Source organism: Loxodonta africana, chromosome 2, assembly GCF_030014295.1.
Source record: "Loxodonta africana isolate mLoxAfr1 chromosome 2, mLoxAfr1.hap2, whole genome shotgun sequence".
NCBI lineage: Eukaryota > Metazoa > Chordata > Mammalia > Proboscidea > Elephantidae > Loxodonta > Loxodonta africana.
This window is the reverse complement of record NC_087343.1, coordinates 71,943,350-71,964,222: the sequence shown is the minus strand read 5'-3', so window position 1 is coordinate 71,964,222 and position 20,873 is coordinate 71,943,350. Positions and strand designations below refer to the sequence as shown.

Genomic DNA, 20,873 nt, shown 5'->3' with positions numbered 1-20,873 from the left:
AAATAATCCAGAATCTTAGACTCATTGATTGTGTTCTTTTTCTAGATATAGAGCCAAGAGAAGTGCAATTATCCAACATGGAAGGAGAACTTAAGAGAGAATTGGAAATCCAACACTATTTTTCCCCATGATAAACTATAGGCACAAGCAAAGCTGCACAGAACTGAACATTTTAGTGAAGCTGAAATAAATCCAGCCTGAAAAATTTGTTTTCTTGAAATGATTTTTTTTTAAAAAAAGTTTATACCATGAATATTCAGTTAAAAAAGTGTTCATGAAAATCTTGGAATCGTCCATGGTTATAAACATAGCATATTGAATATGGCTTAATGAAAACATTTATTGTAGCAACCTTAAGCCATATCCATCTTTTATTTTTAGAAAAAGGCATAAGTGTTCCTTGGTCTGTAAAAGGATATGCTGTATATAAAATTTTTATAAACCAAATAATATTTTAAATGTACTTAAAAGGCTTTCTCCGAGAGAAGTGCAAGTTTGGCTTCCTAGTGAAGACACCAAGTACCCGTGATATATTAAGCTTTAAAGACTCACAATGATACTGGTCCTATTGTCAGGGAGGTTATTTTCCACAAAAGAAACATCATAAAATGCTTTCAAAGAAAAGGCTGAGATCCTTGCTAGACTGCCTCCTAAATAGGCAAAGATATCTCAGCAGTCTCTCGCTCCACTTATCCACAGACTGGAAGGGTAACTTTTGTTTTTAGTGGAGTTGTTTCATATGCAGATAAAATACCAACTGAAATCATGTTAGCATCTGTGACCTCCTACCCAATCCATTCAGAAAGTCCAGAGCCTAGATGCACAGGCAGGCATCTGTGAAGCTCACAGCATAAGCTTCTTGCTGTACTCAATGTGAGTCTAGTGTGGAAAGATAAGTTATTTGGCACAACATGGCCCCCTAACTCAAGCCAACTATCTCAAAGAAACAATCATCCATTTCAATAACTGGCTTTTGACTATTTCACTATGTGATACTGTACCCTTACTCCTAAACTTTGTAGTTAGATGAAACTCCATAAGACCCGCCCTTTGTATCAACAACTGAAAACATGCTCTGTTAGCATGGTCTGACTGCCCTCAAAAGAGCTCACTGGAATCCAGCTGATAAAGCTAAGGATGGCTGTAAGGTCAAACTGAAGTGCTGCATGGTCAAGCACTAAGGAGTGATCTGAGACCCTGGATCTTAGTTATTGGGAGATTGTTCTTCAAGCCCAAGAAGCAGGGCTGTGGGGAAAGTCCAGTAGTATAAACTACCCACCATCACCATATGGTCTAGGCCAGCACAGAGACTCACAGCGTGAGGAGTCACTTCTCAACACAGTGGATGATGTGGATGGCAGGCCTCACACTAGCAGCTTACCTGAAAGGGTGGAGCTGCTGATAGTGCTGGCTGGGGTGGTGACCTCAGGCTCCTCCTGAGCACACTCTTCAGCAGGAAGGACTGGCTTTTCTGGCTCCTCGTGGGTGTCTCTGGGGCAGGGGACACCTTCATCTTGTATTCCCTCTGCTGAAATAGCCAGTTTGGGAAGCAGGCCAGAACTGAGTTTACGTCTGTTGCTTTCAGTCTCTGAAGAGTTGGATGTGGATAACTGTTGCCTTAATTAAAAATAAAAACAAAGTCATATATACACACTAGAAGAAGAAACTTCGGAGAAACTAGGTACAAGTAGGATTTGGATAAGCCTAACCAAGATATGTCTAAAGCAGTGGTTCTCAAAGTGTGGCCCCCAAACCAGTGGCATTGGAATCACCTCAGAACTTGTTAGAAATGTAGGTTCCCAGGACCCACCTCAGATCTACCAGATCAGAAATTTTGGGGTAGGCCTAGTAATATATGTTTTAACCAGCCTTCCAGGTGATTCTGATTCTACCTCAGTTTGAGAACCACTGCTCTAATAGCTACTGTTTACAATATTATTTACGCATACATTTCAGAATATTCTGAACTCCAGCTTAATGCTTCCATGGATGGCAAAGCTGTGTTTTTGGTTTTATCTCCAGAGTCTTCCTTCTCTTCTCCTGAATTCTGAGTTATTCGATCTATACTGCTGAAAACCTAGAAGGCAAATAATCAGTGAGTGTTAATAAATTCCAAAAAACAGCTTTTCAGAAGAAAAAAAGCTTTGAAGAAAAACCTGAAAGTACAACTAAAGTTTGAATTGGGACCATGCATGTAGAAAGTGCTTCCCAATGCTATTTACTTGAGTCCTGAGATGAAATGTCAACGGATAACTTTTTTTTTGGAGTACAACTTAGGAATTCATCACCCTCTCTCACCATTTTGCAGTTTGGACTTTGTATCTGCAAACAAAATCCATAGACGCATTGAGGATTCTAGGCCTGAGGATCAAGGTACATCTTACTTTTTAACCATAAAGTCAATGAGAAAAAGAAAATCACAGAGAAAAAGATTGAATGGCTACCAGTCGGGGTGGGAAAAAGAAAAATGAATTGGAGTTGAATGCACAGAGAATTACCTGTTTCAAGACTTAGGAGGGAAAAATAGTACATATATGGTCATAAAAAGCCAGATGTACTTGCTTGGTTTATAAATCACATACACAGACAGAAAGTTTTGTATGCTGGTACTGGGATCCCTGAGGGGGATCAAAGCTTAGGTGAGCTACAGGTCTCAGTCAACCTCTGGATTCTTGTTGCCCCACAGGAAAGATGGAAGGTAAAACAGGGGGTTGAGAAGTACAGAAAGCACTCCCCACTGCCCTGCTTAGCTACTTGCTGCTTTAGTGGGAATGGCCTTTAGTCCAAAAAATTCATTGCCATTGATTCGATTCTGACTCACAGTGACCCTACAAGCCAGAGTAGAACTGCCCCACAGGGTTTCCAAGGCTGTAAATCTTTACGGAAGCAGGCTGCCACATCTTTCTTCTGTGGAGCGGCTGGTGGGGTCGAACCAATGACCTTCTGGTTAGCAGCCGAGTGCTGAACCACTGCACCACCAGAGCTCCTTAGGAATGATTTTAGACCTTTTATAATCTACCTGGTGCTCAACAACTAGCTAGAAGGTTGGCAGTTTAAACCCACCCAGAGGTGCTTCAGAAGACAGGCCTGGAGATCTGCTTCTGAAAAGTCACAGCCTTGAAAACCCTCTGGAGCAGTTCTGCTCTGCACACATTGGGTCACCATGAGTCAGACTCAGCTCAACGGCAACCAACAACAATAACACAATCTATAGCACAACTGGATTGTAGACCTGGATTAGGGGCCTGGATTTGTGGCTAAGGAACAGGAGTCAAAGATAAAATGAAACGCCATCCAAAGACAAAGGAGGGAATAGTGTTTAAGGGTCGGCTTTGATGGATCAGACACAGTTGTTGGTCCAAGTCCCACACTCAGGGTTATCAAAGCTGTCTTGGCTCTAGGACAGACTTGCCACTACCCCCTTCAGGGAAATCTCTACCTCTCTATGTCGTTCGTATAAACAGGGACGGTAGTGCTGGCCAATTCTGCAGGTACACTCTAGGTAACTATCTCAAAAAAGCTACAGAACACTTTAGAGTCACTAAGTGCTAGAGAAAAGCTAAACAATAATCATGCAAAATGCCATGGCAACAGAAAACATGCAGCTACTGAAAACAGCAAAGGAAGGTAGGGTGTCCTCTAGGCTTATTCCCAGTATCCCAGGGCCCTGCCCTATCTCACTACTATCGGCGTTTCTTTGTTTTTAATCTCACCACTCTCAGTGAAAAAGCTTCCTTCTCAAGCAACAACCTTATTATCCTCTGCCATTTGCAAAATTTTCTAGCTTGGCTTTAATAATTTAAATAATAATTTTATTACTGGTTAAAAGACTTCCCCATTCCACGGTCAACAGTCCCCAAGTGACTTTGCTTATGTCAATGACTAAACCTTCTCCTTGCTGTATTCTTTGTAACACCTAGCAGAGGGTTCTGCACATACTGGAGCTCCACAATCGTGATTAGAAGATGAAGGGAATGATGGGATGCTTCCACAGCCTGGCAGAGTCAGAAAGAGGGGCATGCAAGGCATGGCCAACCTATAAATGGCCATCACATAATCCAAAGATGTGGCCATGAGCATAAGTCTATACCTTCAAGAAAAAAAGATCCTAATGTGTGGAGAGTGAAACAGAGCAATACTCATCCACAGGGTATGAGGACTCCGGCTGCATTATCAAGACTATAGGGTCATTTTCCCTAAAACAAAAAAGAATTTTAAACACAGGAGATCCCAACGCCTAAAAAATGTAGGTGGTTTTTATAATTCCATTCAGTTGTTTAGAGGCACCAGCTAACTGGCCAGTGGGAGATTCTCCCAGAGACATTCTGTATGCTTATGCCAAATTTCACTTACTTTTGAAAACCTATGTGAACATGAGGAAAACTGTCTTATTTCCACAGTAAAGTCTTCATCATTGGTATCATCTTCTTCCTCAGTTTCCATATGGTGATACTTCTCTGACCGAGCTGCAGAGAAATGTTTGGGAATAGTTCGAATTACTCAGAATTTCAGTATTTAATATAGAGATTTTAAATATGAGTTTCTACCTCAAACCAACATTATGCGTAAGAACTCGTAGGTTCATAGAGCTCATGGGTTCTAGATTGGAAGGCTCCATCCAAAGTATCGATAATGTTCAAAAAAGTAAAAGTAGCCACTGAACATTGTTTGATGTCAGATAATACACATACTATCAAAATAACTTGTGTCATCCTCGGATTCCAATTGTGGAATGAACTCTGCCTTCTGTCTCAGCAAACTGTTCCAGTCTAACGATCGGAAGAACCGATGCTGCTTGACTTCATATGCACCACCTATGGCAGCGTAAGGCACAAGTATTAAACTATGATCCAGGCAAAGATAAACATCAGTTTTTAATCCCCCACCCCCCAAAAAATTATCAGCAGAGAAATAACCAAATTATAGAAATCTTACTTATTAATTCTATAACCAAGACCCCCAATTTTTTTCCAATAATTTACCAGCAGGAGAGTTTATTTTGCTAATAGCAGTTGCTATAGCCCAGTTTTTCTTTGTTCATTTTTCCATGACTTCCTCCATTTTTCAGAGGTTAATGATGTGGCCACTTAATATCATATTATGCTGAATCTGGGGATGTAGACTCATGCTGGCCCAAAGCAGAATCGCTCATTACACACCAAAAGAAATTCTAACAAGGCACAAAATGTGTTCATGGCAATAATTCCTCTGGAGTTAAGGTTAATAATGATGAATTTTTCCTAAATACTATACAATGGTTACCATTCAATTTTATTGACTTGTTCATTAACATAGGTAGTATTATGGATTGAATTACGTCCCCCAAAAACATGTGTTGTAAATCCTAACCTCTATGCCTTTGCTTATAATCCCACTTGGGAATGAGTTATCCTTGTTAAATGTAGATGAAGCAGAATTAGTGTAGGGTCTATCCTGAGTCAATCTCTTCTGAGATATAAAAGAGATTAAACAAGTGAGCAGAGGAGAGACGGGGAAAGATAGGTGCCAAGCTACATGAACATCGTCTAGGAGTAGAAGCTCAGAAGAAACAAGGACTTTCCTCCAGAGCTGACAAAGAGAGAAAGCCTTCCTCTAGAGCCAGCACGCTGAATTAGGATTTTTAGCCTATTAAACTGTGAGAAAATAAATTTCTGTTCATTAAAGCCACCCACTTGTGTTGTTTTGGTTATAGCAGCACTAGATACCTAAGACAGAATTTGGTATCGCAAGAGTAGGATGCTGCTTTAACAGATAAAAATGTGGAAACGGTTTTGGAATTGGGTAATGAGCAGAGGCTAGAAGAGTTTTAAGGTGCCTAATAGTAAAAACCAAGATTGCCTTGAAGAGACTATTGTTAGAATTATGGCTGTCAAAGGCAATTCTGGCGAGGACTCAGAAGGAAATGAGGAGAGCTATAGAGAAAGTCTCTATCATCTTAGAGAAAACACATGGCACCAGCAAGAAAATGAGGCCAGAAACGTGGATGTTAAATGTGCTTCTGGAGAGGCTTTAAAAGAAAATGATGAACACGTGATTGGACAATGGAAGAAGGGTGATGTTTTTTATGCAGTGGCAAAGAACTTGTCTGAATTACATCCCAATGTTTGGTAGAAGGTAGAACTTGTAAGTGATCAACTTGGCCATCTGGCTGAGGGGATTTCTAAGCAAAATCTTAAAGGGGCCATGTGATTTCTCCTTGCTGCTTATAGCGAAACATGAGAGGAAAGAGATGGACTTAAAAATGAACTGTGCAAAATGAAAACAGAACTCAAAGATTTGAAAAATTCTGTTGTACAAAGTAAAGACATGTGTCCTAAGCATGTGGCTAGACAATCTTTGTTAAAGAGATTAAGCCTGTAACTGATGGATCTAACCAACTACCATAGCAGAAAACCAATCAGTTTAGACTGAAGGGGATAGAGAAAGAACAAAAGGAAAGAATACTGTCTGCCCCTTGGAATTCTACAGGCAGGAAAGAGGCCAAAGGAGCTACACCTCTTGCCTTCCAAGAAAAGAAAAGGACCATCCCTGGAGCAGCTTAGAGATCTGCAGAACTGTTAAAAGAAGCACAGGAAGCAGAGCCTTCTTGGCTTCAAAGGATGGGGCCCCAGTCCCCTGGGTCTCAAAGGGTAGGGCCACAACATTCTGGGTTTCAAAGAGTCGGATCTTCACCATCTTGGTTCTAGAGTGTGGGGCTGCTGTTAAGATGTGCCAGGGAGATCTGGCTGCTGTCCAAAGCTGAGGGGGTGGGGATGCCATGCCCAAGGGGCAGGAGAACAGGGCTTGCCGGGGTCATAGGGGTAGAGTTGCCACTCTGGTGGACTAGGAGAATGGGGCCACCTAAAGCCAAGGGAGCAGAGTTCCCAACCCAGTGGGCAATGAAGGCAGAGCTAAAACCCAGGGTCGAGGGACCTCCACCCAGAATTTAGAGGGTGAAGCCAACACCCAGAGTCTGGAGGCCAGGGCCATAGCCCAGGTGGTCTCAGAGAAGAAAGGATCATTTTAAACCTTGAGAGCGAATGTATATTGTTCTATTGGATTTTGGACTTGCTTGGTGTCAGTTATCCCTTCTTTCCCTCCAATTTCTCCCATTTGTAATGGAAATGTCTACCCTGTGCCTATTCCACCACTGTACTTTAGAAACAAATAACTTACATTCTAGATTTGACAGTTCACAAATGAAGAATAAATTTGCCCCAGGATGGAATACACCTAAATCCTCACTCATATTTGATTTAGATGATTCAGAAAGTGAGATTTTAGACTTAGAGTTAAGACTTGTGGGATGATGTGATAGGGTGATATGTTTTGCATGTGGCAAGGACATGAATTTTTGTGGAGCAGTGGTTAAGAGCTTGCTGCTAACCAAAAGGCCAGCAGTTCAAATCCACCACCAGCTCTTTGGAAACCCTATGGGGCAGCTCTACTCTGTCCTTTAGGGCTGATATGAGTTGGAATCGACTTGATGGCAACAGGTTTTTTTTTTTTTTTCCTAGAGAGTGGAATATTATGGATTGAATTATGTCCCAAAAAATGTGTTGTAAATCCTAACCTCTATGCCTGTGGATGGAACCCTGATGGTGTAGTGGTTAAGAGCTCAGCTGCTAACCAAAAGGCTAGCAGTTTGAACCCACCAGCTGCTCCTTGGAAACCCTATGTGGCAGTTCTACTCTGTCCTATAGGGTCGCTATGAGTTAGAATCAACTCGATGGCAAAGCATTTGGTTTTCTGGTTAATGCCTGGGGATATAATTCCATTTGGGAATGGGCTGGTTTTGTTATGTGAATGAGGCAGGATTACGGTAAAGTGTATCCTGAGCCAATTTCTTTTGAGATGTAAAAGAGATTAAACAAACAATCAGAGGAGAGATGGGGTAAGACAGATGCCAGCCCACATGAACATCTCCTAGGAACAGAAGCTCAGGAGAGACAAGGACACCTTCTTCCAGAGTTAACAGAGAGAAAGCTTCCCCTAGAGCCGGGACCCTGAATTCAGACTTCTAGCAGCCTAAGCTGTGAGAAAATAAATTTCTGTTTGTTAAAACCACCCATTTGTGGTGTTTTTATTCTAGCAGCACTAGATAACTAAGACAGGTAGGAATTAGATTCTGTGAATTACAGATTCTTAAATAAGGAACAAACCCGTCTCACGAACTTATAATACATCTGACGAAAATCGATCACAATTCCTAAGTTTTAGGCTCCTTTTTGCCAAGTCAGCATGACAGCAAAGTTCAGTGAAATAATGTTTTTAACTCCATCTACATTTTTTTTTTTTTATATCCAGATGGGCCACTGAAGAAAAGGCCTAGCAATCTGCTTCTAAAAGGTCACAACCTCAAAAACCCTAAAAAGGGGAGTTCTACTCTGGTGCACATACATGGGGTCATCATGAGTAAGAATTGACTCAATGCCAGCTGGTTTGGGTTTTTTTTTTTTCTTACGATTTTAAAGAGGGCTTTTGAAGGACAGATCACAGCAAAAATATTAACACCCCCATGTAAAGAGAAGAAAGTATACATGCTGTAAAGTCATGGAGTGAGAATCAGGCCCCCTTCCTGCCAACATCACACATACTGTTGATAAGGGAGGTAACAAAGAATCAATTCTGCAAAAACACCAGGAAGAGATTTCTCACAAGACCCATACCAGGTCTAATCAGCCTGGCTGCCAGGAGATGCCCCTCTAGGTGTAATGTAAATGCCTCTTTATTGTAGTTGTCACCCACGTCTTTCATTCTGTCCTCTGTGTGGTACACAGGGAATAGGATGAGAAATGCAGGCTGAATTGAAAATGGGCTGTGGATCCCAGTTGGGGGGTGCTGTCCGTGTAATTCAAAGAGATGTGGTGAAGGCTCTGTGCCTCTTGGGCCCCTGGAGCACAAGGCACAGCCTCTGCTGTAACTCCAAGCCCAGCCAGAGGAATCTGGTGCTCTGAAAAAAATGGAATGGAGGGAAAAGGGCAAAGTGGGGAATATTTCACAATGCATTTGATTAGAATTCCTTATCCTTATCCAGGATCCTATCTAGGCGTTTTCTGTGTTTGTAGCATAATACTGAAGTCCGATGCTAAACAGAACCAGAACAGCATTACCAGCTATGATTTGAGGGCAAATTTTGTAACAAGTATTGCACTAGGTGTTATAGGTACCTTATTTCCTTTAATTAAATCATTGAAAATAACTTCATGACGTAGGCATTATCAACTCCATTTTTGGATGGGGAAACGAAAGATATGAAAAAAAGTACTCTGGACCAAGGTCGCCCAGAGAGTAAGGATTCAAGGGTCTGCACCTAGCTTTTGTCTAAAAACTCCCAGGCACATCTCCATTGCCACAGCACCACATGCCAGATGAGGAGGGAGCCCTTTTTAGTTTGGCTCCTACTCTGCCATCTCTCTTGCATCTATTTGCAGATGGATTCAAAACTGCCAATACTGAAGAACTAAGCTTAATGCCTGATTTCTGCTGTTGTGCCCACAGCACTTCTACAGGACCTGGTTCCAGCCTGCCATGCATCTGGGAGAACAGATATAGAGGGTCATACGCAGGGGGATGAAACCAGAAAAGCTCAGTTTCTCTAGTGCCAAGGGCTCAAGTAGCACTTCCAGGCCATATACAGTGTCGCCTTTACACTCCCCTGCCTACCACCTTTTGGGACCCAAGTTGGTGACAGTCTGCTTCATCTCTGTGGACAATGACAAATGAGTCCTCCCCAAGGAGTCACAGCCTATTGCTGATGCAACTCACATTTCTCAGCCTTTGGCCTTTGTACTCCACTGAGAAGAGGCTGGTTATCACTAGATACTGTTTTTCATGCACTTTTGGAGAGATGTGGAAAAAAAGAATTAAAAGGACAAACAGGAAAAATTAGCTCCAGACTAAACTCTTGTGAAATATAAATAGATGGCATCGTGAGCCAAATACAAATCACCAGAGACAGGAATCCTACAAATGAGAGCTCTCATTGTAAAAATGTACAATGAAGGGAACAGAAGGGAAGGGAAACCATATTTCTTGAGCTCCTACTATGCACTAGGCCAACATACTAGATGCCTTCATAAACACTTTTACATTTACTCCTTACAACGACCCTGTGAGACTATATAACATGCTTACATCCACACAGTAGGTGTTATAGATTGAATTGTGTCTCCCAAAAAGTTATGCTGAAGTCCTAAGTCCTAACTTGTGAATGTGACCTTGTCTGGGGAAAAAGAGTCTTTGAAGATATTATCAGTGAAGTCATACCAGAGTAGGGTGGGTCCCAGTCCTAATCCCTTCTATGTGGTGTCTTAGAAAAGGGGAGAACAGATACAGAGAGTCAAACGCAGGTGGACGAAATGTAACTACAAGTCAAGGAATGCCAGAAGCTGGAAGAGACGAGAAATGATCTTCCCTTAGAGCAGACAGGGAGAGAGTGAGCGAGCATGGTTTTGCCAAGGCTCTGAATTCAAACTTCTAATTTCTAAAACTGAGAACTGAGAAAATAAATTTCTGTTCTTTAAAGCCATCCCCTTTGTGGTATTTTTTTAGGCAGCCATGGGAATCTAAGACAGTAGGAAACTGAGGGAAGAAGCTACTGAAGACCTCCCAGATGGTGCACAGGTGCTAGTCACATCTGAGCAGCTCTCAAGACCAATGAGCCAGGCTACCACTCAATACTCTCAAAGTTCAAAAGTATAGTTCAAGTACCCAAACTGCAAGTTATGCTTTGGCACTAATGCTCTCCCTTTAGTTTTTCTCTCCTTTCATGGAAATTTCTTAAACATCCATTATGTTCTTCACACCCCTTTTCTCAGCCTCTCTAGTCTCTCAGGCAAATGTGCATTCACACATTTTCACGGTGCATTATTTTCCCCGCTAAATATGCATTAAACACAAAATGCTGTCATTGGACACAGCATGGCAGGCCTGTGGGATTCTCAGCCGCATTCTCGGGGCCCTAGTGGGACCTGTCGTGTTGGAACTGCCTGTTTGGCAAGCATATCTTGACAAAGCTAAGAGCTTGGGCAAGGTCCTTTAAATGTCTCTTTTGAGCTTCTCCTAAGGGATTAGTTCCTCAAACTGTCAAACCCTGAAATGACCAAAAGTAGCAGTTAAGGAGAAAACGTGCAGAGAAATAACTTGCAGCAATATGATATATGAATACATGGCTGTGCTGACCATGATCAGAGCCCTGTCTCATTAAATCAAGCCCAAACAAGATTTCAAGTATCTGGAAGAGGACAACTGGGGCAGAGTATTAATTGGGAAAACTCTCCAAACTGATACTTGAATCCGAAGGCAAGAGGATTTTGAGTTTCCTTTTGATGGGGTGGGCCCATTTGAATATACTTCCAGTCACATTATACCAAAATCTGATGCCATGGAGTGGATTCCAACTCATAGCGACCAGATAGAACAAGAATAGAACTGCCCCATAAGGTTTCCAAGGAGTGGCTGGTGGATTCGAACTGTTGACCTTTAGGTTAGTGGCTGAGCTCTTAATCACTACACCACCAGGGCTCCAGTCCCCTTATAGGACAATGTTTTTCTGGGATAGTTGAACAAGATATATAAATGGATATTTGTATTATTCCAGGACAATCATAAAATAGCATGGATCCCTATACTTTGCTCAAGTGAGTAAATATCACGCCTCAAAATTCAGCCCATACACAGCCCTGACACAAATTCTTTGACAGTAACATGTATTTCTTGAACCATAAAACAAATGTGACTACAGACCATAGAGGGTGGGGAATAACAAGTTTGCTAGTCACTTCAGACAAGTGGAAAACCAAGCAGGATGGGAAGAAATATAAAGTACTCTGTTGAAAGAGTTCGATCGGCTCAAGAGTTTCAGGCACCACCATCATTTCTGTGTTTCATGTGTTCAAAAGGGAAAGCGTGGATTAAGCACATAGCAAATTAAAAACAACACTAGCAGCAGCAGTGGCAGGCCTTGGTCTAAGTACCTTGAGGAAGTACTACAAGCTACATTTTATAGATGAAAAAAATGAAGCATGGAAAGGGAAGTAACTTGCCCATAGTGGTACAGCCAAGATTTAAAGTTAGGCAACCTGATTTCCGAGTTTGTGCTCTTAACCACAAAGCTACAATGGTTTTCAGAGTTAAAGATCCTCTCATCCACAGAAGAAGGCAAAAAAGGCATGTGCTACTCCAATAAGAGGCTCAACTCAATTAAGTTTTCCCAGTTGAGCACTCATCTTAAGCCTTCTTGGAATCTCTAATGCAAGGTTGGGAAAATTCTTCTATAATGGGCCAGGTAGTAAATATTTTAAGTTTTGTAGTCCATACAGACTATTAAGACCACTCAACTTGGCCACTATAGCATGAAAACAGCCATAGGCAGTATGTAAATGAATGAGTATTGTTGTGTTTCAATAAAACTTTATTTATAAAAACATGCAGTGGGCTGGATTTGGCCCTAGTTCCAGTAGTTTGCTGACCCCTGCTCTAATGCATCATCTTAAACTCATCATCATAAATACAGCATTCCATATGTAAGCAAGAACAGCATCTTTCAACAGATCATCTGTGAGCAAATGAGAACATAAGATAAGTATTTAAAGCTGTCGTTAATGCTCTTTTTTGTGGGAAAAAAATGGGGAGAGCATTATTTCTTCAATATTTTCTGACATTTCTATTAAAATGGGAAATAGTTCTGAGTAAACAACCCATCAAGGGATCAAAAACACTGAATGAAAATCATAGACACCACAACCTATATGCTCCATAGGGTTTTCAATGACCGATTTTTCAGAGGCAGATTACAGGCCTTTCTTCCAAAGCTGGTTAGACTCAAATCGCCAACCTTTTGGTTAAAAGCTTAGTGCATACCTGTTTCTACCACCAAGGGACATCTGATGGACACTGGCTGGAGTATGTATGTGTGTGTTTATGTTTAATATTTAAGTTTCATTTATATAAATTCACATCCTAGGCAGACTGGGACTCTGTAGAGAGATTTCTATGTCTATCCATTCAGAATATAAGGAATAAAAGAAAGAAGAGGGGCAGACACAAAAAACTGGTAACAGAATCATCAGGAAAAACAGACAGCAAGAAACAAATCTACTATCTCCTTGATTTTGAAAGGCGGTGGTTTTTAATTTCTCTTTCTTGGACCATGGTGCTCATCAGCATGGTAGGACAGCAGAGTTCAACCCCAGGCACTCATTTCTAGTAATTAGTTTGAGTACTGATAACCCATTTTAAAGCCTGTGAGTAGTAACTTTCTGGGTCAAATCCTTATGGGAATAGACAGATGGATATTTTTTTAAAGGCCTCCCCATCAAATTATTTAAGATATACATGCTTTTCAGGACAGAAGATTTACATGTGCTCTTGAGATTTTCTTCCAGGGGAGTTTTACTTAATTGAAACAAATCAAGAATAACATCTCCTTTGCAAAAAAAAAAAAAAAAGACAAAACAAAAAAATCAAAGACAGCAAATTCTGTTAAGATACCTACTGCTCTGCAGAAAAAAAAAAAAATTGCTATAACGTGCTGTAGTCATGTTCTACATCAACTAACAGATGTTTCCTCTGCAAAAACAAGACAAACAAAAGCCTCAGCATGCTCCACATAGGCGTTATTTCTTGTGTATTAACAAAATTAAAACTCTTGTGCTCTAACCTGTCCCCAGTCTCTCCAGGGGATTCTGCCTGAGAAGCATGGTAATCAGATCCTGGGCGTCGGGTGGTGGAGCCTCATCCTTTTCAGGCCAGTTAATTTCATCTAGAAGGAAAAAAAGTAGTTTACAAGCTGACTGCTTAAAAAGTGGTCTATGTCCCAACAGCATTGCCATCACCTGGGAGCTTGTCAGAACGCAAAATTTCAGACCCCGTCCAATGCTCACTGAACCAGAATCAGCATCTTAACAAGCTCTGCAGTTGATTCCTATGCAGTTCGGTTTGAGAAGCACTGTTTTACATGACACAAGTAGCAAAGCTTTCAGCAAGACAGGGAGAGAACTTTTAGTAATTAGAGTCTCAATTTCATTTGCTTTCTGATTCTTTTTTTGGCAGAAATGGCTCCCAACAAGTTGCCCTTCTAGCTATCAAAAGCTATCAAGGAGGCTTAATATAACAGAAACTTTAAACACCTGTGTTTCAGGTGGTCTCTCATCTAGGGATCATCTAAGAATACAATTTTACTGCCTACGATGCTCAACTGGGGAACCCTGGCAGTGCAGTGGTTAAGTGCTACAGCTACTAACCAAAGGGTCAGCAGTTCGAATCCACCAGGCGCTCCTTGGAAACTCTATGCGGCAGTTCTACTCTGTCCTACAGGGTCGCTATGAGTTGGAATTGACTCAACGGCACTGGGTTTGGTTTTGGTTTTATGCTCAACCGGGAGCCCTGGTGGTGCAGTGGTTAAGAGCTTGACTGCTAACCAAAAGGTTGGCAGTTCGAATCCACCAACCACTCCTTGTAAACCCTATGGGGCAGGTTCTACCCTGTCCTTTAGGGTCACTATGAGTCGGAATCTACTTGACAGCAACGGTTTGGTTAACGGGTATGTTCAGCTGAGAATCAGCCAAAGCCATAGGTGTGCTTCACTCCAAGAAGCAAAAAATAATTTTGTAAAAATAAATATTTCCAGAGACAAAGGAAATTTCAAAGTGCTATAACTGAAGAACAAAAGAAAAACATTCAAAGTAACCATCGTAACGGAAGAATTTAAGATCTGTCATAAATATTAGGCTATGTTCTATATTCTAAAGGAGTTTGCCTGAAAATAGGTGTGCGTGCTTGTGTGTTTGGAAATGCAATAAAAACATGAGTTATTTCTGTTTGTGCCTGCCTCTAGCTTCCTCTGCTGCAGTTTAAATCTGATTTGGAAAATAAAACATGAATATGCATTGGAGCCGTAAGGCATCAAGAACAAAGCCAGTGCTTGCTGCTTGTGTTAATTAAACAGTTGATTCCCCTTGCCATTCAGGCCTTGGTATATCAGAAAACAGCCCAGTTATAAATCCATAAACAGCTCAGATATTGTATAAAGGGTTATACACTGCAGGCAACTCACAAATCTACTTGGTTTAAGTTTACAAATATGCCCGCTTACGAAGTCAGTGATAGAGAATAATGTTGTGATTACAAGCTTCCTCATATGCGATGGAATCGACCCGACAGCACATATGCAAAATATTTATTTTCCCCTATTTTCATTGCTGGCTGGGCCTTGGGAGCACACTCCAGACTAGACCAGAGGTAGTTGATGGAGATGCCAGCGACGACTGAAAAACTTTTAGGAATAGATGCCTTTTTGATCTATGCTTCTGGGAAATTCATAATAACAGGAGGTTAGGTGGTGATAGATCCTATTTAATTATCATTTAGTTTTGCCACAAGCCTCACAACAATAGTCAGGGTCAGCTTGCAGGTTAAGATCTAAAGGTTATTGAATTTTAAATGAAAGATGAACAGCTGTTACAGAAATAACATTACACCATAACAACTACCAATGAAATCATTAACAATCTGTGGATTAAATTTGCTTCCTTCCCATTCTCATCATTTATTATTTGGTAGACATTTGTTTTAGGGTTTATTACATATTTCTTAATTTCTTCATTGTGCCATTAGCCATTTTCCCCATTTATGTAAATGTTACTCACATTAACCTTTTCTTCCCTGGTGAAACTTTCCTATTACGGAAGAGAAGACCGGGATAGCAATGGAATCATTTGTAAATCCCACACCAATTTCTTTTGCAGAAAAAGCACAACATAAAAGTTGGTTGCATTGCTAGTACATTTCCAAATTTCACGTTAGCAAAACCTTCTCAGATCAATTTTAAATGCAAATGACCCTCTTGAGATTGTGAAAGTCAGCTGTGGGCTATGAGGAGTGAGTTCTTTTAATTTGCTGGCTCAACTGCTTGATAAAGGTTAATATTTTAGTAGTAAAAACGGCGACATTCCACGGATTTAGAGTGAATAGCTGCTTCCCAACAGTGGCTTAAAGATAAGTTCTGATGATATTTACCACTGATGACTTGTCCAAATAGCTCTTCTGGAGTATCCCCAAAGAATGGCACGCATCCAACCAGAAATTCATAGAGGATAATCCCCATGGCCCACCAGTCCACCGGCTTCCCATAACCCTGCCTCAGAATCACTTCTGGTGCAATGTATTCAGGTGTGCCACAGACCTAAAAGATGATTGTAATATTAGAATAACTGGAATATCGCACATGAATTAAAATGAGCAAGACGGATAAACACCAATTATTTCACCCAGAGCGCACCTGCTCAACCACACGGAACCACAAGGACAAAGAACTTAAAACGAAAATTACAAGCAGATATCTATAATGCCAAAAGCAATGAGTTCCTTAAATACCAAAGAAGGGAAGTTTTAAAGTCTGCTCTAATATTGAATTATGTGTAATGTTTAATTTCAAATTAAGCATTTGACCATGTTCAGTAGTTTTACCATAAACCTTAAATTTAAAATAAGAATGCAAAAATCTATCAATATCAGTGATAGTTTTAGTATTTATATGACAAAATTATATTCACACTCCGGTTATTTCATAAAAGCATGACAGTTGAGCGGGGTTTACCTTAAGTAACTTTATAATGAACAGATTGTGGGCACATGGTAATGAGGCATGCTTAAAGGGAAATGGGCCATGGCTGGGATTTTAGCACCCGTGATTGTACAATGCATCACGAGTTTCACAAGTACCCTACAGAGGCTCTTGAATTCCTTACAAAAACAGTTTTCCATTTGTCTCTCTCACACTCTCACTTGTGAGCAATTAGATCGTTAGTCTTGCTAACAGACCGTAATGTTGGGGGAGGAATGTGGAGGGAGTGGGAAGTTCCAAGAGACCCAGGGAGAAAAATGGGAGCAGTTTGCACATTTTTAAAGGTAAGGCTTATACAGACATCTAAACCACCAGAAATTACGTGAAGTTGGCCTAGACAAGCTGATTCAGAATTTCACTGTATTGCACTTTGTATTTATCTATAGAACTGAACAGCATCCAAGCTTACCTGTTTATCCAGGAACTCTCGAGCATCCTTCTCAATATGGCCCTCATAAAGATTGGTAGTCATGCTCATTAGTCCCACCTTGGATAATCCAAAATCTGTCAGCTTTATGTGCCCCATCGAGGTGACCAACAAACTATTAATCGGAAGGACACATATGACAGCAATCACATTGAGGACTTGGTCTTTTACATAAGCATTCCACCCCTCTCTCACAGTCAGTTTGTAAGACTATTTAATATACTGGTATCAACCTTATCACAAAACCCAGTCCGGAAAGAGATGAAGCCATGCAAAGATGTCAAACACTTGCATCTAACAGCTGTGTATAATTCATAAGGGAGGGCCAGCAACCAAGCACCGCTCATTTGTGCTGGAGCAGCCGCTGACACTATAATTTACAATACTCTGAAACTCTTCGAAAAATTAAAATGTGCAACTCTGACTCTTTACATTTTCAGAATAAAAAAATAAAAAAGAAAATGCTGCCAATAATTTCATGTCACGCATCAGGCCCTGAGGTGGCCAGCATATCTGAGATTCAAATGAGACATAAGATAAAGAACTTCAACGAAAGAAAATGTAGTGTTATTTCAGATTTCATTGGCTAGCTCTAATTATAATTTGTACTTGTTACGCAAAAAACTGGCACTTCCTATATACACGAAGAAGTTACATTTCATAGCTTTATGAACTTATACATTTAAAATTTTTCATTTATATGGAAAAACAAAATTTAAATATTATATATTAAATAGTATTATAACAATTTTATTAAAAAATTAAGGAATAGAGGAGAAAAAAAGCAAGAGGAAGGAAATATGCCAAAATTCTAATAGTGGTTGTCTTTGTGTGGTAATATTACGAATAATATTTTTTTATTCTTATGTTTTTCTGTACTTTCCAAATTATCTATAGTGACTATAAGTAAAATTTATCATAACATTTTCAAGACAATTAAAATCTTTACACATTAACATGTAAAGCGTTAGAGGCATCTGAAATAAGTAAAGAAAGCCTGAAACATTTAATAAATGATATCATAATAAATGTCTAGTCATTCGGGGAAAATAGTTTATCAGACACCAAAGTGAACCCCAGATAGATTAAAAGTTGAATAAAAAAATTAAGTTGTAGGCAAAATGGAATATATCATGAGGCATATCATCTTGGAGTGGGGAAGGACTATCTAAGTATGGTGCCAAATGCAGAAACTATGAAGAAAACAACTAACAGCATTCCACGTAGGAATATTCAAAATTTTATATAATTTAAAAAAAGAACTATTTTTTATTAACCCTGGCTTTATATTTACCTTTTTCTCTTGTTTCTCATAAGTTGTTATTATTGTATACATCACAGCCTCAAAGGATTACATAAAAATTACTATCTATACTATTGAAATAACCCATTTGGGGACATTACAGGGGAACTTAAAAAATGAGCAAAGCAATATTAAAAGAAAACCTTTTTAGAGAGATGAATAAGAAAGCTTTTTGTATTGTGTATTTGTAGCATATAAATGTTTCATCAGTGTACATACTTGTCCGGTTTCAAATCCCTGTGTACAATTCCATAATTGTGTAGATATTCCAAGGCCAGGACTGTCTCAGCAAAGTACATCCTGGCCATATCAACAGGGAGAGGACCCATGTTTTTCATTAAGGTAGCACAATCTCCCCCTAGAAAATGAAAGAAAAAGGATTTGGCAGTACATTATCAGTTAGGAGTAAGGAAGGCCAGCAGTTTAGGCTGCAGAATTTCAAAGCAGGGTCACCCCTATCCAGAGACACAGCATACTATAGTCATAAGCGGGTTGTGTTTTAAGGAATCATTTTCTAATTTAGATGTGGTGTGGAGAAAATATACATTTTTATATAAGCAGTACTCAAACAGAGCAGGTTTGGCTATGAAATGGAACTGTACTTAGAAGAACATCTAGCACGATTTTAGGAAGATAATGACAACTTAAAATATCCCAGTATAAAACCTGGGGATTCTGTTCAAATCCTAGCTCTGCTACTTACAGGCTGATAGATCTTAGGCAAACTATTTCATCTCTCTGTGTCTTGATTCCTTCATCTGTACTATCAGTATAGGACCCTTATTGTCCCTTTTAGGATTATTGTGAGAATTAAATGAGATAATCTATGGAAAGGATTTAGAATATTATCTAACACATATTAAGCATGTGACACAGGTTAGTTTTATTACTGTGGTTGTTGTTAAAAGGACCACAACAAAAGGTTAATAAATCAAAATATTATTGTGGTGGAAAAAACAATAGGTGGAAATCGGGTAACCTATGGTTTTGTCTTGTATCTCCAACTAAATATTCAGTATGTTTTCCCTTCTTGGGCTTCACTTCACTCACAGGCAAAATGAAAAGTTGGACTAAAGGGAAGTTAATGTTTCTTCAAGTTCTATAGTTTTTGGATTCTGTTCAATGGCAAGAGCTTAAAATAGATACTTTAAAAACTGTTTTGGCCTTTGCTGATCTACTCATTTTATTAACTTTGATTATGTGAATGGCTCATGGCTACTCAAACACTCAGAAGTTTAATGTAAAATTGGTAAAGAGCACATAAAAGAGACTACAAACCATAAGGTTCACAAAAAAAAAAAACCCAGAAAATCAGGAGACTGGCTGGCTGAACTTTCTTGACTGTATCTCCTTCCCCTAACCCATTTTTAGTTCCATACTATAATGCTATGGACCAAAAAGGATATATTTTTATTGCATTCTCAAAGAAAACCAATTGTAATGAATGCTTTTATGATAGGTGATAAAATAAGTAGGAAAATCTAATCACCTATATTCTAACTTTAATGACCAATCTGAGAGGAGGTAGTTAGGATTAAAAGCTCTTAAAAAAAAGAAAAACAACCTTTTCCCAAATAGCACTAATTTTCCCTTCGTTATCATAGAGTGGGCACTTTACAAGCAATTATCAGAAGATAATGACTGGGAATACAGCCATCTCGTTGCCTGGCTTCAGTTCCTAGGTGTATACAGCCATTCTGTGGCACAAATACACAAAACAAGCAAGGGCTTCTGGGCACAGGCGTAGACTTCTTGGTATCAGAGGCTGATTTACCTTCCACATATTCCATGACCATACACAAGTGGCGTCTTGTCTCAAAGGAGCAATACATGCTGACCACAAAGGGGTTTTCTGCAAAAGTCAGGATATCCCGTTCTACAAAGGCCTGCTGGATCTGGTTTCGGAGGATGAGGTTCTGTTTGTTTATCTTCTTCATGGCAAACCTCTGCCGGGATTCCTTATGCCGAACAAAGTAGACTGCCCTGAAAAGGAGCACAAGTGTTGGGATTCACAGGAAGAGAAGAGGTGAGGATGCTTCTGGGATACAGTAAGCCATGTAATCAAGTTTTTTTAAGTTCATGTGGCAGCTGGAATTCAGCTCACATAAGTTTTACTAGCAGTTTCAAACATCCCATTTCAGGTCAAAGTCTTTTGGCCAGAACTGATTTCTGAGGGGAGGGGAGGCAGGTGGTATTTTTTCAGTGTAGGCAGTAGTGGTTCATTGATAGAATTCTCAAATTCTATGCAAAAGGCTGGGTTCAATTCCTGGCCAATACACTTCTAGGAAGAAAGGCCTGGCGATCTACTTTCAAAAACTGGCCAGTGAAAACCCTATGGATCACAACAGGGCTGTTGTGCATTGAGTAGCCATGAGTCAGGGTCCAACTCAACAGCAGGTACCAACAATAACATTCTTTCCACGAAGGTCACAGGTCATACATAAGGCACAAATTCATCTTTACTGCTGAAGGAAGGAAACGGACTGTCCCCAGAGTGAGTTATTTTCCAATAGCTAGCTGAAGCTTCCAGTTTTTCC

General features: G+C 40.0%; 1 protein-coding gene across 2 annotated transcripts in view; it reads right to left on the bottom strand.

The window, feature by feature from the left end:
• The window catches only part of MAST4 (microtubule associated serine/threonine kinase family member 4), a 192,278-nt gene that overhangs the window by 26,569 nt on the left and 144,836 nt on the right, over positions 1-20,873 (bottom strand). For both annotated transcript variants that reach the window (XM_010588190.3, XM_010588189.3), the window contains exons 12-20: positions 20,111-20,319; positions 18,556-18,694; positions 17,016-17,148; positions 16,000-16,165; positions 13,643-13,744; positions 4,692-4,814; positions 4,354-4,466; positions 1,950-2,077; positions 1,382-1,617 (exon numbers count right to left, since the gene is read on the bottom strand). In XM_010588190.3, coding sequence (XP_010586492.2) covers positions 1,382-1,617; positions 1,950-2,077; positions 4,354-4,466; positions 4,692-4,814; positions 13,643-13,744; positions 16,000-16,165; positions 17,016-17,148; positions 18,556-18,694; positions 20,111-20,319 — 1,349 coding nt within the window. The remainder of the gene's footprint in view (positions 1-1,381; positions 1,618-1,949; positions 2,078-4,353; positions 4,467-4,691; positions 4,815-13,642; positions 13,745-15,999; positions 16,166-17,015; positions 17,149-18,555; positions 18,695-20,110; positions 20,320-20,873) is intronic.